This window comes from Scardinius erythrophthalmus (genome assembly GCF_964197995.2).
Source record: "Scardinius erythrophthalmus genome assembly, chromosome: 12".
NCBI lineage: Eukaryota > Metazoa > Chordata > Actinopteri > Cypriniformes > Leuciscidae > Scardinius > Scardinius erythrophthalmus.
Genome location: NC_138232.1, coordinates 40,643,504 through 40,660,822, shown reverse-complemented (window position 1 = coordinate 40,660,822; position 17,319 = coordinate 40,643,504). Strand labels below are relative to the sequence as shown.

At 40.3% G+C, this 17,319-nt stretch overlaps 1 protein-coding gene across 11 annotated transcripts in view; it reads left to right on the top strand.

The window, feature by feature from the left end:
* szt2 (SZT2 subunit of KICSTOR complex) overlaps positions 1-17,319 on the top strand; it is a 134,492-nt gene that overhangs the window by 115,634 nt on the left and 1,539 nt on the right. For all 11 annotated transcript variants that reach the window (XM_081379762.1, XM_081379764.1, XM_081379759.1 and 8 more), the window contains 3 exons: positions 6,148-6,655; positions 12,774-12,887; positions 17,196-17,264. In XM_081379762.1, the coding sequence (XP_081235888.1) occupies positions 6,148-6,655; positions 12,774-12,887; positions 17,196-17,264 (691 nt within the window). The remainder of the gene's footprint in view (positions 1-6,147; positions 6,656-12,773; positions 12,888-17,195; positions 17,265-17,319) is intronic.

The window sequence follows — 17,319 nt, the reverse complement described above, 5'->3', positions numbered from 1 at the left end:
ACCTTGATGGTACACTCTTTCATGATAGTGCTTGACGAGCAATACAGAAACATGACTGTCTCTAGGAAGGATTGCTGGATGCCTCACGTGTGGATGTAGGGCAGCATGAGCTAAGCGGCCTCCTACTCTGATTACACCTTGATCATCTAGGAACGGACATAGTTTGTGCAGCTGGTTGGCTTTGTCTTTGAGCTTTGTCTCCTTATGATGTCTAAGGCGTTGAATTTCTTGAGAGAAAGTTGCTTCCTGCACCATCTTGATTATGGTCAGCTCCGCCTCTTTCCTTTCCTCCAAGCTCGAGGCCTCACAGGACTTTGGCTTGAGACCTTTGATTTCCTTAGCACGGCGCTTGAGTCTGGCAACAGCTTTCACCAATCTTGCCCAGTCTGAGAACTTGTGTAAACGCTCGATAAGTGTTTTTGCTTCTTTTGCCTGAGTGTCATGAACCTGAGCTTTCTTGACCTCTGGGTCACTGCTCTCGATCTCTCCCACCATGACAACTCCAGTTGGTAACTCTTTCTGCCAAAGAAAGTCTGGACCTGTGAACCAGTTAGAATCTTTGAGTTGTTTTGCCGTGGCACCCCTTGAGGCGTGGTCAGCTGGGTTGTCTTCTGAAGCTACATATCTCCATTGTCCGGCCTCTGTACTTAGTTTGATGCGCTCAACTCTATTTGCTACAAAAACATGAAATCTTCTGGCTTCATTACTGATGTACCCAAGTACAACCTTTGAATCAGTCCAGAAAAATTCTTGTTGGCAGTCTATTTCTAGTTCTTTCTTAAGCATGTCACTGGTCCGGACTGCTACCACTGCTGCTGACAGCTCGAGTCTTGGTATAGTCATGACTTTAGTAGGGGCAACTCTTGACTTTCCCATGACTAAGGAGCAGTGGACCTCACCTGATGTACTGACTGCTCTTAGATACGAGCACTCTCCATAGCCTGACACGCTGGCGTCAGAGAAGTGGTGGAGCTCATAATGCTGGACCTTGAAGCCTGATGGCAGATAGCATCTTTGGACTCTCACCTCAGCCAAGTTTTTTCGATCTTGCACCCAAGACTCCCACAGGGGTCGAAGGTCATCAGACAAAGGATCATCCCAACTGAGCTTATCACGACACATCTGCTGCAGGATCTGCTTTCCTACCAGGATGAAGGGTGCCACAAATCCAAGTGGGTCATACACAGAGGCAACTGTGGATAGGACCCCTCTGCGTGTAAGTGGATTTTCTTTGACAACCACTCTGAACTGCAGCTCATCAGAAGTCACACACCACTGTACCCCCAGTGCTCTTTCCATCAGTGGTTCTCCCAACATCATGGTCAAATCCTTGACAGCTTTAGCACACTCTTCCTCAGGAATTGTGGCTAAGACTTCTTTGCTGTTGGAGATGAACTTGTGCAATCGAAGTTTGCCTGTGCGACAAAGCTCTCTTGCTTCCTTCACTAATTGGATTGCTTGGTCTTCAGATTCTACGCTTGTCAATCCATCATCGACGTAGAAGTTCTTCTGGATGAACCTGATGGTCTCTTCTCTAAAGCGTTCTTGTCCTTGAGCGGCAAGATGCTTCAGGCCATAGTTAGCACATCCAGGTGATGAAGCTGCACCGAACAAGTGGACTTTCATTCGATAAATGGAGGGCTGGGCTTTAAGATCTCCATCCTTCCACCACAAGAATCTGAGATAATCTTGGTCCTCTTTCTTAACATGGAACTGGTGGAACATACGTTCTATGTCACACATAATTGCCACACGACCCTTTCTGAACCGACACAAAACTCCCACCAAGGTGTTCGTTAACTCTGGGCCAGTCAGGAGATGGTCATTCAGGGATGTCCCTTGAAACCTTACGGAGCAGTCGAAAACGACACGGATCTTACCAGGCTTTTGGGGATGATACACCCCATGGTGGGGAATGTACCACGCTGGAGTCTTGCTGACATCTTCTTCAGGGACAAGCTCGGCATCTCCACGAGCTATTGTCTCATCCATGAAGGCCTTATAGTCTTTGTAGTACTGCTCATTTCCCTTTAACTTTTTCTCCAGACATCTGAGACGGTGGATGCCACATATCTTGTTATCTGGTAAGTTTGGTCTTCCTTTCTTGAAGGGAAGTGGCATTTCATAGTGACCGTCTTCCTTAAGTCTGATGCCACTTTCCATAATTGACATGAACTGAAGATCCTCTTGAGAAAGGTGTTCATCTTCCGAAGCCCTTTCTACAAAATCAGATTCCAACACCTTGATGACGTCTGTTGGAAGGATTAGTTCCTTGATCTGCGCTCTACAGACATAGTGCACTTCGCTTGGGAGATTTGGAAGAACTGATATCACTTGCTTCACAATGACATGGTGACTTGTTCCAAAAGCATCTCCAAAGTCAAGACATGGGTTGCCATAACCAACTATACTCCAACCCAGGTCTGTTCTCTGAGCAAAGGGCTCACTTTCTTCTCCAGCAACCACTTGTCTTGGTACAAGAGCTTGAGGACAGTTGTAGCCAATTAGTAGACCGACATCACAGCTCTGTAGAGGAGCAATTTCATCTGCAATGTGCTCAAGGTGAGACCATGACTTGGCAGTCTCTGGTGTGGGAATATGATCTCTGTTTGCAGGGATGAATTCTCTTGAGTAAGTTACTGGCAGAGAGATTATCTTATCCGAGTAGAATCCTCTTATTTGTAGATCAGTCAGCTTTCTGCTAGGCACCACTGTATTTCTTGAAGTCATCGTGGAGAGCTTTAACTGGACTGGTTCATCTTTAGTGTGAAGCACCTTTGCTGTCTCTTCAAGGATGAAGGTCGTGTCACTCTGTGTATCGAGGAGAGCGTACACAAGAACTTCATGATTTGGCTTACTTGCAGTTGACAACCACACAGGAATGACTGAGGATGTATGGGTGCTTTTAACGTTCTGGATAACTCTGTTAGATGTTACCTCGCGTGGTGTTCTTGTCATCTTTTCTTGTGAACGATCTGTTGTTTCCTTCTCTTGACTTGTCACGCTCCATTTCCCTACCAGTCCTTGTTGACATTCCTCTTTCTTTGCTGCGATTATCGTGTAGGCAGGTTGGATGTCCTTTCTCACAAGTATCGCAGATCTTCCTATTTTCACACTCTTTTGAGCGATGGCCCGGCTTCAGACAGCCAAAGCACAACTTCATCCCTTGAACAAACTTGATTCGCTCAGAGATGGTCTTATCCATAAATTTCCAACACTTGTGTAGACTGTGACCTGACTTCTCACAAAAGAAACAGCTTGTGGAGGAAGCCTTTTCATCTGAGTTAGTTGCTAGTACTTTAGCTCCTACAGCTCTGTTCTTTAAAACCTTGATCTGCTTATCTTCAACAGGTTTCAGGGCATGGAAAGATGTTATTGGGTTATTTGCAATCTTAGCTTCACGTGAGAGAAACTCTACAAACTGCTGGAAGCTTGGGAATGTGTGACTTTCTTCCTCGACTTCTATTACCTTTCTGTTCCATCTCAAGGTCAGCCAGTCTGGAAGTTTTGCAAGTAACTTCTGGTTCTCATTGCAGTCATTAAGTACATTAAGGCCTCTGATCTGAGTCATAGCAGCTTCACAGCTCCGAAGGAAATCAGCAAATTCTTGAAGTTCGATACTGCTTTTGGAGCTTATCTTGGGCCATCCCTCGAGTTTGTCTCTGAAGGCTTTGGCTATGAGGACTGGATTCCCATATCTTTCCTCGAGGATCCTCCATGCTGCATGATAGGCTGACTCTGAACCAAGCAGGAAGTAGCTCTCTATAGCCTTTTTAGCAGGTCCACCCACATACTTTCGCAAATAATATATCTTTTCTTCAGTTGGAATGTTTTTCCGATCAATGAGTGTCTGAAACGAAACCTTCCAGTCATTGAATCTGAGTGGGTCACCACTGAATATGGTTGGTTCAGGTATCGGAAGACGACCTGCACTGATGGACTCTGCAAGTGCTCTAACAAGAGCTGCTGTGCTGTCATCTTGCTTTGAGTGTGCCCAGTCTTGTGGTGAGGAATGGTGCTGCAACAGATTATTTTCATGTTTCGCTTCTTCCCTTTCCTTAATACAGACACTTTGATGGAGTAGACTGCTTATTTCTTCATCTGAGCACTCACTCTGATCATACACTCGCTGACGTGCCTTAGCAGCTTTTAACTTTTTAACTGTCTCTAGTCGCTCCAGTTGTCTGCGCTTTGCATCTAGCACCTTTTGTCTCTCTGCAGCTTCAGCTTCAAGCTTTTCCAATTCCTCAATGCAACACTCTTGTTCTAGTAGTACTTCTAGAGTAGCTTCATTGGCAGCAACTTCAGCAGCGGCATCTTGTCTGCTAGCAGAAATCCGACTTGAATGTCTGGAGCTGCCTTGAGCATGAGAGGACTTAGTGAATTGGGATTTGACACTTTTCTTGTCTGAGACTACAGACCTGAATATAGACGATGTCGCCCTGTGGCCTTGTTCTTCATTTCCTCCACCGTTATCTGCTGTCTCCAAACGATCTTTTGCACTTTGGATGATCTTCCTGGTTACTGCATCACAGGTGTCAATTCTGCGACGTGTGTCCTGATCAGGGTTGTCTATGTGCCTCAACTCTTCATAAGCAATGTTCAGATTCTTTGAGGCTACGCTTACTTTGCTGATGTATTCATGTAGCAGGTTGTTAGAGCATTGTCCACTTAGGGCTTGTTTGGCGTCCTTAGCGATAGCCTTCCACTCCTCATAGCTCACAGTGAAACGGTGAGCAAATCTTCTTATTTGCTCACTGTACAGTTCTTGGCCCTTTTCCGTTAATTTTCGGACTCTTTGGCTCCTTCGTGGTTCTTGTGAGGAAGTGTGGTCATCAGCTCTTGCGCCTTTAGTGGCCTGTGGTTGCATGTCTATGCACTGCTGCTCTATATTTTTCCCTGCACTAACCTGCTTTCTGCTAGATGTATGACTAGGCTCTGACATTGTTACTTGGTGTACTTAATTTTGGGTTAAATGTAATTTGGCAAGAAGCTAAGTGATTCACTTCTCAATAGCTATTCACATTTATAAACTTTTTACCACTAGTATTAGTTTTTAGAAAATATTCACTTCTATTTCACACAAATCAATATCTGTGAAATGCAAAATTCAGTCTATTATGCAGAACATTTTCATTTCAAGTCTCTTACTTGCAGCTTAGTTAACACTTAAACATGCACGCAACTATACCGTATGAATATGAAGGCAAAAATATGTCACAGTCTCTTGTGGAAAATATTTAAGCTTCTTGGCTTCAGCTGGATTCGTGGTAAGGCACCTGGATTATTCTGTGGATGCTGCAGATGTGTAAATGTCAGGGGCAGATGCACACTCTTGGATGTATAGATGTCCCTTCTTGCCCATGGATCACGGCTCTATGGTACTGTCTTCCTCGTCTACTCATGCAGAGCAGATGAGTTCTCACTGTAGCTCCCCCAGTGACAGGCATGAGGCAAGAGGTCTTGGTTTACAGGGCTTTAATGTTGGTCAACCCGTGAGAACTGGTTTGAAGAAAATAAATAAATTAATTAACAAAATAATGCTATATGCATGTCTCAACATATTGTGTTATCATCCAACCCATATACAGTTAGACACTTTAAATGTTATACATCAGAAAAAATGGCACATGGAAAACATATGTTAACACAAACACCCTTATAGCAAAATAAACAGTTAACAAACCTCATTGCTGCTTATCACAAAGAGGTGCTAAACATCCTTTTAGATCTCCCGTATCTTCTTCTGTCTATTTTCTTGTAAATTTATGCACTTAAACACGACAACAGCGGAATAATCAGTCTCTTTCGCCGTAAAGTTTTTCTCCGTGCGTCGCTCAAAAGCGCCCGGCCGGAAACCTCTGGGCGGAACCAATAATTAGTTCCGTCTTGCTGTTAACATTCAATTCAGAAGAAACAAAATAGAAAAAGTGCTAATACAGAAATAAACTGGCGACAGGCAGTTACATGAATATTCTTCCCCAACTGCATGGCCTTGGAGCTGTCAGCAGAAAAGAAAAGTTGTTTTAGAGGTGGAGAAAGTTTTCATTACAGATTATAAAATAATGTGCACTCTAGAAAAAAAAACAGGGATGTCTACTAAAAAGTCACTAAAGTCCGACTTTTTTCCATTTTGAATGGTTTCAGGCTCCGTTTCTACGTCATCATGACCAGTCAAAGAGAGCTGTTCCCACGTTTGACTGCAGACATGCGTCGATTCAAGAAGCTTCCTCAGATCCACCGTGACCCCGGCGACCTCAGTGGCCGAATGGACCGGATGGAGTCCGGCAGCCTCGGGACCCGGGACCCCGACCTGGACCTGTGGGAGGAGACCAGCACTCCCATCAGCCCTGCGGCCAGCCCTGAATCTGAGCACATGGAGAACCTCCTACAGGCGGGAGACGCCGACGACTTCTTCATGTCTCCTCTCTTCCCCCTGCTCAACTCTGAGGTGATGTCTGCGCGCCGGCAGATCCAGAGCAGCGTGGAGCAGGCCATGGGTCACTGCCGGAGGGATAACCTCTGGAGGAGGCTCTTTCACGGAGAGCACTTGGCCCTGGATAAGCTCAAACTCAGCAAACTGGCCTTCGGTGAACTAGAGGAGCTGCTGGACGCTGTGCAGAGCAGATCTGTCGCTGAGATCGACCCACAGCTGGTATGAACACACACTGTCCTTCACCCCTGAGAGCATCTTTCACACCCATTCATCTCCCATTTCATGCTCCTTTCTCTTCGTTCTCTAGCAGGCACTTTCCACCAATAGTTAAAAAATATGGTCTGAATAGGATCATTTTTTTCTTTTTCAACAAATGCTCAATAATACTAACTAGGGCTGGCACTTTACGTTCGAAAATCGATTGCACAATCGATCGGACCAACCAACACAAGTTTTAGGGAATCAATTTTAACGGTCTTCTCTCGGAGCGCGTCCAGCTCGTCACGATACGCCCACAGCGTATGAGCGTAACACAGCAACTGCAGGCTCTGACACACACACATAACAGCAAATTATACTTCTGCATAATGTGTCTCTTTTTACCACAAAAATGTGAATTCTGCCGGTATTCAGACATTCTCATGCATACAGATTCAGATTCGGGCTACAATCGCCTACGTAGGCGAAATTTGTTTGACATTTCTAATGGTAAACACAGCCATGTTGAATCCTGCAGTAATGTTTGTCACTGATGTTATGGCAGTCCACTCTGCTTATTGTTTTTCGAGAATGTTGCACTCCTGTTTGTCATTGTGCACGAAACTTCACGGCAATAAATCACCAGGAATATTGCTGAGTTGTGCGCGTCTCAAGCGCCCTCTTTACGTTCGTCCTAATGCCTGTTAGTTGTCCATGGATTTTCCCATATTTGGCGTTTAAAATGGAAATGTTTTTAGACATGGAAAATCGATTTTACAATCGATTCAATGAACACTTATGTCTCAAAAATCGCACAAAAGTGACAGCCTAACATATTTGAACAGGTCATATTATAACCCTAGTCCCTGTTTGTAGTTTGTAGGGTATAGGGTATTATATTATATTATATTATATTATATTATATTATATTATATTATATTATATTATATTATATTATATTATATTATATTATATTATATTATATTATATTATATATTATTATATTATATTATTTAAAAAAATATTAAATGCATAAATCTGCGTAAAAATATAATGCGTAAAAATATTAAATCTTTTTGATAGATTTAGGTTGCAGATTAACCCCAAGTAAATTGCTAGTTTGGGTAGTTATTGATAACTTACATTTTCCATAAAAAAAGAAAATGGAATGATTTGTTCTTTTTGGATTCATTTTTTGGATTCTATTTGTTCTTGATTTGTTTGGAATGACATGGTTGCATTCAAAATGTGTGACACAGCAAAACGATATATTTTTCTTGTGATTAAAAATGTATTATTACACAGTTTACTACAATGAATTGAAAATGAATTTAACAATATGATGTGTTTAAAAGTACTTTATTTTATGTTCAATCAAAAGAGAATTAGGAGTATAGGACGTCCTGTTTGTGGAAAGTGCCAGCGCTCTCTCTCTCCTCCGTTACACACTGAAGTCAGTCTTTAGGAAACCTGTTTTTCCTTCATTCCAGAGTTAATTCAGGATGGTTTGATCAGCGAGTGGCTCTGTGCAGTTCGTCTGATAGGTGGCTGACAACAAACATGCTAATGCGCCGCTCCGTGGGGAAAACATGCGCTCTGCTCATCACCAATAAACATCAGCTAATTAGCACGGGAAATCAGCCCTTTAATATTACACTCCGTTCCTTATTTACAGCATAAATTATCCCTTCTGGACCAACAGATTCACACTCCACATCGTTTGCCAACAGGGTGCTCGTTCGTGATGAGATTACACAGCAGTGTACAGATACTGTACTGTAAACCTGCCGTTCGTGCCAACAGACTGGATTTGGCTTGAGATATAGAGGATGACGGATATCGAGAACTAGAATTGTAAAATATAATAAATGAATTTATCATTTAGTGATGATACACTACCATTCAAATGATTTTTTAAACCTTTTTTTCAAGGTTCTTTGATGAATAGAAAATTCAAAAGAACAGCATTTATTTGAAATGGAATATTTTGTTACATAATAAATGTCTTTACTGTCACTTTGATTCATTTAATGCATCCTTGCTGAATAAAAGTATTCATTTCTTTCAACAACAGCAAAAAACCTTATTGATCCCAAACTTTTAAACAATAGTGTAAATAAATAAATGTGTATATGGCACAGAATAAATTATACATACATTCATTGTCCATTATTGATAATAATAATAAATATTTATACATTTATTTCTGTATTTATTTATTTATTTTTCTGTATCTCTTACTGAAATTTTCTCCTCCAAAATAAGAGAGTGGTCTATTGACCTCTATTGACTGATTCATCATGCAGTATTTTATTACAGTTTTGGAAAAAATGTACATCATGAAAATCATTTTGGTTTCAGTGTCTTTTAGTTCACACTTGTAGTTGGGAAAATGATATATATTTAGGTTCGCTAAATGAGCTCTTCGTATGTGTGTACAGATAAGATGGTGTTTTGACCAGCTGAGATTTCACAGAGAGCTTATGAAAAGTGTAAAGGAGTCGAACAGCGTTCTGAGTCAAACCACCAGTGTTCGGGTGGCAGGGAACTTGAAACGAACTCATGTGCGATTGCTCTGTTAGTGCGGTTCATTTTAACAAGTGTGAACTCTGCCATCCGGACCAAACAAGCGAGCAGAGACGCTGAGTAAACGACGCTTTTAAACGAACTCTGGTGTGGTTCGACTGAATTATGAACGCAACGCGTACCAATAACATGTAAACGAACCAAAAACAGGACATGATGTCACAAAACACGGATGGCAGTGAACTTAAGATGTCTCGGGACATCATGTCCTGTTTTTAGTTCGTTTATATGTCTATGGTCCGCACCAGGGTTCGTTTTAATCCAACCAAAACATGCCAAGTGTGAACACACCCTCACACCGTGTCAGAACCAGACGCGATGCGATAAGATTCCAGCGACAAATAATTTGTCTGTCCACACCAGATGCGACGCGACTGTGAGATGCGTTGAAATCAATTAAAACCCACAGCCAATCAGAACAGCGTGTGGGCGGAGTCTCGCGGCGAGTGTACAGCACCAGAGCGTAATCGAGACGGCACTCGCTAGAAAATGGATAAGTACCCAGTAAACAATTACCGTTTTTCAACGTTGAAATATGGTTGAAAATAAGTCGGTCCGCCTTGAACTGGTTTACGACGTGATTTCAACAAAGTAGTTTCGGCCGGACTGTTTGACTATGTGTTTTCAACTGATCATCTAAGACAGGATGAGTCTGTTATACATGCTAAAATAATGGAGAAAAACAAACTACCAAACCATGTTCATTATTATCTCAAATAAATGTAAAGATTTTTACATATTCCATCAAGACGTTGAAGATCGACCTGTTTTCAACGTTGAAAAGTCGTAATCAGACGTTGAAGATTTACGTCTATTCAATGTCTAATAGACGACTTTTTGCTACATAATCTAATTGACAAATATAACACCATTTAAACATTATTAAAAATACATAGGCTACTGAGTTACTAAAACAGTCTTTGTCAGATAATACACTTGTTTGTTCACAGTTTGAACGTTCTTGTTTCCATTTGTTTAATTTCAAGATCTGAGGTGAATTATTCATTGTTGATTTTACAGCTACAAAGCTGGAGCACTAAACGATATTCAAAGTCACATTTCACGCTTTTAACATTAAATAAAGCACATAAACAGTACCTGAGATTATCATCGCCACACTTTGTGTTTGTTGTTCCAGCGCGACGTCGCAGAAAAATAGAAACCGTTTCTAAAATAGAATCGTCACGTGTCGCGGCTGGATAGGACAAACACTCTGATTAAAGGGATGGTTCAGAGTAAAATCAACCTAGGGTCCTTTGCACCATGACCTCGAGCCAAACACCCCCCCAGAAGCTTTTTTCCCTTGGTCAAACATTATTAAAGTTAGAGCTTATTTAGAGATATAAGGCTTAGTGCAGGCGCTAATGGATCCAAGGTTGTATCTGGTAAATTACCGCACTAATAATGCCCAGAATGGTAGCAAACTTCTACAGTAGCACAAATAGGTTCTGTACTCATAAAACGAGGCATTGGAAAGTTTGTAAGTACATCAGAAGTTTATTTAAATAACACTTGCCTGATGGCTAATGCTACCGCTAACCTGGACATCGACGTCACTTCCGTGATTTGGGAAAAGCACGTAAAGGTCCTGACAGAAAGCGATGCATAAGGATGTAGTGTAACAACGCCCAGTTCCAGGAATGCACTAATATTTTGTTGGTAGTACCAGTTTATAACAATTATTAGTTAACACCAAGTTGTCAACACTTCGGAAAAAATAACAATATCCTTATGCATCGCTTTCTGCCAGGACTTTTACGTGCTTTTTCCAAATCACGGAAGTGACGTCGATGTCCAGGTTAGCGGTAGCATTAGCCGTCAGGCTAGTGTTATTTAAACAAACTCCTGATGTACTTACAAACTTTCTAATGCCTCGTTTTATGAGTACAGAACCTATTTGTGCTACTGTAGAAGTTTGGTACCATTCTGGGCATTATTAGTGGGGTAATTTACCAGATACAACCTTGGAGCCATTAGCGCCTGCACTAAGCCATCCGGCTGATATCTTGAAGTAAGCTCTAACTTTAATAATGTTTGACCAAGAGAAAAAAGCTTCTGGGGGGTGTTTGGCTCGATGTCATGGTGCAAAGGACCCTAGGTTGATTTTACGCCGAACCATCCCTTTAACATGGAAAAGATTACTTTTATCGCGTGTCGTGTCGCGTGTAGTTAGGACACGACACGGTGTTAAATGACCATACTGACGTTCTTCACCTCCTCCTGATCCTCCTTTCTGTGTTTTCTATGGTTTGGCCTCTGTAACTTACCTCACACATCCACATATATCTGAACTCTGTGAGAATGAGATGCAATGACACTCGCTGTGATGTCCCCCCCCCCCCCATCTCCCCAAACCTGCATATCAATGCTGTTTGATTGCTCATCTATTCACACGCCGCTCACTTCTGTATTCCCTTCACGAGAGCAGAACCGCTTAGTAAATGTTACTGAGCGGAGCGGCTCCTGTGCCACGACTGCTAATGCTAATCGTAGCGCTCAGATGATGTATACCGCTGTCAAACCGATACAGGCTCACAAAGGAAGTAGAGATGTTCTCCCACTGTGATATCAGACCAGGAGAAAGTTGCTGCAAATTACATCTTTTTAAAAATGTACTGCCACCCACAACCAGAATGTGAAAACTGCCTTCCTGTGGTTTTGCTTACTTGAAGCGTTTGCAGCTTTCGCAGTCAGATCCTGTAGGAAGTCTAATGTGAAAAATATCTACAGACTCATCTAATTTCAAGGGACATATTCTGGTCCAGTCTTTCAGGACCCCAAAGGCTTTTCAAACAGTCATCTTTTTTCTTTTTTTTTTTCTTTTTGTGAACAACTTTTTAGTTTAGTTTAAAATGCACACATCAATGTTATTATGCAACATAAATGAAACGGTAATATGCATATCTAATACAAAACAGCTCAAACTATATGTGACCCTGGACCACAAAACCAGTCACAAGTCGCACGGGTATATTTGTGGCAAAAGCCAATAATACATTGTATGGGTCAAAATTATAGATTTTTCTTTTATGCCGAAAACCATTAGGATATTAAGTAAAGATCATGTTCCATGAAGATATTTTATAAATTTCCTACCGTAAATATATAAACATTTATTTTTGAGAGTGAATGCTGCACAATCCTGAACATAAATGAACAACTTTAAAGGCGATTTTCTCAATGTTTCGATTTTTTTGCACCACAGATAAGCCAAATATTGTCCTTTCCTAATCTAATCTATCCTAATAAATCTTATTTATGAAGCTTTCAGATGATGTATAAATCTCAATTTCAAAAAATTGACCCATGTGACTGGTTTTGTGGTCCAGGGTCACATATACATATAAACTATATAATATATATGCACTCTTGTCGAGATTGTTTGTTTATTGCATATATATATATATATATATATATATATATATATATATATATATATATATATATATATATATATATATATATATATATATATATATATATATATATATATATATATATATGACTCACCCTCATGTTGTTCCAAAAATGTTCTTGTGATTGTGTTTTTTAGGACTGTTTCCTGAATATGAGTCCCGCCTGGTACCAGAGTCTCATCAAAGTTCTGCTGTCACGCTTCTCACAAAACTGCAGGCACTTTAAAGACGACAGTGGCATTCAGTACCTGGTAAGAGACACACAAACTCACCAGGGGCCAAGACATTAGGGGCCAGATTTACTAAACAGGGTAAAGTAGCGTGTGAGCACAATCCCATAACTGAATATTTAGGGCCAGATTTACTAAACAGGGTAAAGTAGTGTGAGAGCACAATCCCATAACTGAATATTTAGGGCCAGATTTACTAAACAGGGTAAATTAGTGTGAGAGCACAATCCCATAACTGAATATTTAGGGCCAGATTTACTAAACAGGGTAAATTAGTGTGAGAGCACAATCCCATAACTGAATATTTAGGGCCAGATTTACTAAACAGGGTAAAGTAGTGTGAGAGCACAATCCTATAACAGCGCCGATGTGAGTGTAAAGTTCTGCTCGTGATCTACTGACGACACACACATGAAAGAACAGACGCAGCGGATCATTTCCATGATGACCAACACAATCTACCAAGAGCAGCGCAAATTACCATCTGTGTTAAACATGCTTTTGGGGAATAATAGCGCAAATACCAGTAAATTGACCAGCGCAAACCTTCGTACATCACCTTGCATGATTCATGTAAACACTCTCCTCCCATACATTTTGCGTTTGAAAGGGAAACTTCTATAAATGCATATGCAATAAGTTCAGCCGTAAAAATAACCCTGTCTGTGCCTTTTCACTGCGTATCTTTAGTAAACCCTGACAGTAGTTTTTAACGCCTAAAGAGGGTTTGGCACAAGCTGTTAGTAAATCTGGCCTTAAAGTGTAAGTTGCAGGTAAAAATTTTCACGAAGAAAATGCAATAAACATAAAGATAAGAACCGCCCACCACTGTTTTGTATGTTTTTCATACCAAAATGCTGAATATAATATGAAAAGTTGGTACTTTTTAGTGGTTTTAAGCACTCCCTCTCCCTTCCACTAGGCTGGGCGTGACGTCATAAGAGGAACTCCAAGCCTAGAGTTACTGTAGTCTAATGGCAAGTAGGCTAGCAGTTATATTGAAATAACTCAATTGTAAACATAATTGTGTGTGCTGGCTTCAAGAGGACCGTGATCCCGCCTGAAATGAGAGTAAGCTATTCGCAAAACAAACGGGTTCAGGCAGCATGCACGCAAAGTTAAACCGAACTTTTATTTTGACGGGTTGCCGCGAAGACCTTTGAGTTTCTGTGTGTGTAGCTATGATATGACGATAGTTCTTCTCAAATGAAACGGTAAAATGACTAAGAGTGGTTCTGGAGATGAATTTCATCATGTCATCATATCGTGAGTGGCAGCAGCTAGTCTGAAAACAGCGCGCGCATCACTCGTGCTTCAGTGTGTGTGTGTGTGTGTGTGTGTGTGTGTGTGTGTGTGTGTGTGAGGTAAATGACACCGCGTGTCTGCGCCATTCATTCACACAGAGACAAACAGAACATGCGAGGTTAATATTTAAATAGTATTTCTGCAGTTTAATATACACAGACACTCGTGGTATATATCGGCTACAGTGCTCATAGTAATAAAAGTTAGTCTGGAGCCCCGTGCTTAGATAAACATGGAAGCGACTGAACGCAGCTATTACTGGTTACCGAATATACCCGGTGCTACAGAAATGCTGGTAACGTCACATTTTCAGTATAGTACCGGTATTTTGACAACACTAGTTTCCCACCTCCTCAGTCTCCCAGTCGTTCTCCATAATCAAGCCACAAACACTAGGAGTCTAGCAGAGTATGGCTGCAACTTCCTTCTATGACGTCATCACCCAGTTGCTGTAAAAACGCGCTACCTTTGAAAAAACCCTAATAAATGTTATTTTAACGCATTTTAAGATAAAAATGTTTACATATATACATATTGAGCACTTAATTTACACATTAATTGGTTGTGGTGGTTAACCTGCAACTTACACTTTAAGTCTTTTTGAAGTCTTTTATTCTCACTAAGGCTGCATTTATTTGAACAAAATTACAGTAAAACAGTAATTTTGTAAAATATTGTTACAATTAAAAACAGCTGTTTTCTATGTTAAAGGGGTCATGAACTGGATTGTTTTATTATTTTATAATGTTGCCTGGGGTGCCCTTATAATGTTAGTATGATTTTTACATCAAAAATTGTCATAATTTATAAATAAAAGCCATTTTTCCAAGCCTCATTTCAGCTTCAGATCTGAACGCTCCGTTTTAAGGGGCGTGTCTGCTGTGAGACTGCAATGCAAACGCCCACTGCTGTGATTGGCTGACATGCTTGCATATGAAATAGCTATTATTACATGAACTCTCTCGAAAACTTTTACTACGTTTTTACTATTACAGCTATCGAGATTAACACATCATGAAAAGTATCGTTTAAAGCATTATATTTGAATCTATTCCATCACATGAAAGGTTGCAGCATGATGAGCTTTGACTGAGCAGATGACAGACAGTCTTGATCGCGTGAATAAAGCATTGCAACGCAATTTTTGCACTCTCACAAATGCTTACACCAAATCACAATGCAAACACGATGTGAATACACAGTAAGAGCTTCGTTGTGTAGTGTAACGGTGTCATTATTTCATCACGAGTTTGGTAAGTGTCCAGAAAGCTCTCGCGGCTCGCGCTGTGCTGTTTGATTGACAGCTTGGGCGATTGAATTGGGATCGTTCTTTGATCGCTTTCTGTATATAATTTAATAACAGTTTAAAAAAGATTATTTTCATAATACTACGAGAAATTATGTGAAGTTGATCGTTTAGTCACTGATGCATAAACAGTATTGAACGATTTTAAGAGAAAGATATCTGAACTTGAATAATTGCACATCAGAAATCACTGATCGCAGATCAGGCATTAGAATACACATGGTTACTTACATGTTGCTGGCAGATCCGTGTCGGGAAATTGTGATTGACTGATTTAATAAAGTTTAGTACAGTTCTGAAACTTACAGGATATTATTATAGTATTATGATCTCTTATATGTCAAAAGCTCAAGGAAAATTTGATTTCTCAGTTCATCACCCCTTTAATATATTGTAAATGTAATTTATTCCTGTGATCAAAGCTGAATTTCCAGCATAATTACTCCAGTCTTCAGTGTCACATGATCCTTCAGCATGTTAGCAGGGGTCGTGTTGGCCATGTCACTGTACGCTACAAGACAGGAAGTGCTCTTAACCCTTGTGCATCAATTTAAAAAAGTTATACATAGGCCCATAGTGGAAATAAATGTCCATGTGACAAAAATTTTATAAAAATGTGACTTAAGTTTGGTCTCATTTTAAAGGAGACCCTTGGCAGATTATTTCTGAATTTTTTTTTTTTTGTAAAATAAAATAAAAGTTATACAGGTTTAAGTTTATGAAAATGATATATGAACGTGTTTGGGCGCAGTAACAGATTTTCCCCATTACATGCCAGCAAAACTGGTCACACAGTGGTTGGATTTTAGATTTGCAATTCAAATCAAATATTACAAGCACACACACGCACACACATTTTTTTTTATAACACACATGCAAACCACACTCAGACATCCATATCAACACACCCACACAATTATCGCTGCATAATTTATCCAATTGGCTCTAATATGCCGAAGCAGAAAACAGGAATAAAGCGAGTATTTGCTTTATAGGCCAAAGCTGAAAAAATGGCACCATCTGGTAAAAATTTTTAAATTTAAATTTTGAAGCCTTGCCAACAGAATGAAAGCCTCTTAACAAAGATTGTCATCATTTTATAGTTAAATGGCCCTGGGATTAAAAATTGCAGTTTTAATGGGTTTCAATTGGGACATTTTTGTCCAAAAGGCGAAAAAGTATTTTGTGTACATAGTGCAAAAATAGATTTTTTTTTAAAGGAAATGGGGGGTGAAATAGTCAAAATCCAATAAAAATACACACCTGTGCCAAATGTTATGCAGTTAGCATAAACACAGGCAAAAAAACTGAAAAAAAAAAAATGTCCATAAGGATGCACAAGGGTTAAGTCATTATTGTCCTGGAAGGGCATTGAACTCAGAACTCAAAGCCAATGAAACCTGTGGTAAACTGGTACATGATGAGACCTCCAGTGCCTGTGTGTGCTAGTTAATGTGAGCAAACACTCAGAGAACATCAGGAGAATTCAGCAGACGGCACTTCATGCTTCATGCTGTAATCAGAGATGTGGGTTTATGTGAACAGATGATCATTTCACCCTCCATACAAACAGAAACCATGTTAAAGCTTAACGCTGTTTCCTAATGCTCAACACCAATCCCAGTTAAATGGATTGTGAAGATCAAGGTTCAATTGATTAAAAATGAAAAGAAACATCTGGGGTCGCAGTGTGTTTGAGCGTAAACTCTCTTTTCCAGGCTGTCCTGAACCAGAAGTTTACTGACTGTTTTGTGCTCGTCTTTCTGGACACACAGGCAGGAAAAACGGTGAGTTTTGTCTTATTTATATTATATTATTATGTTATATTATTTTATTATTATG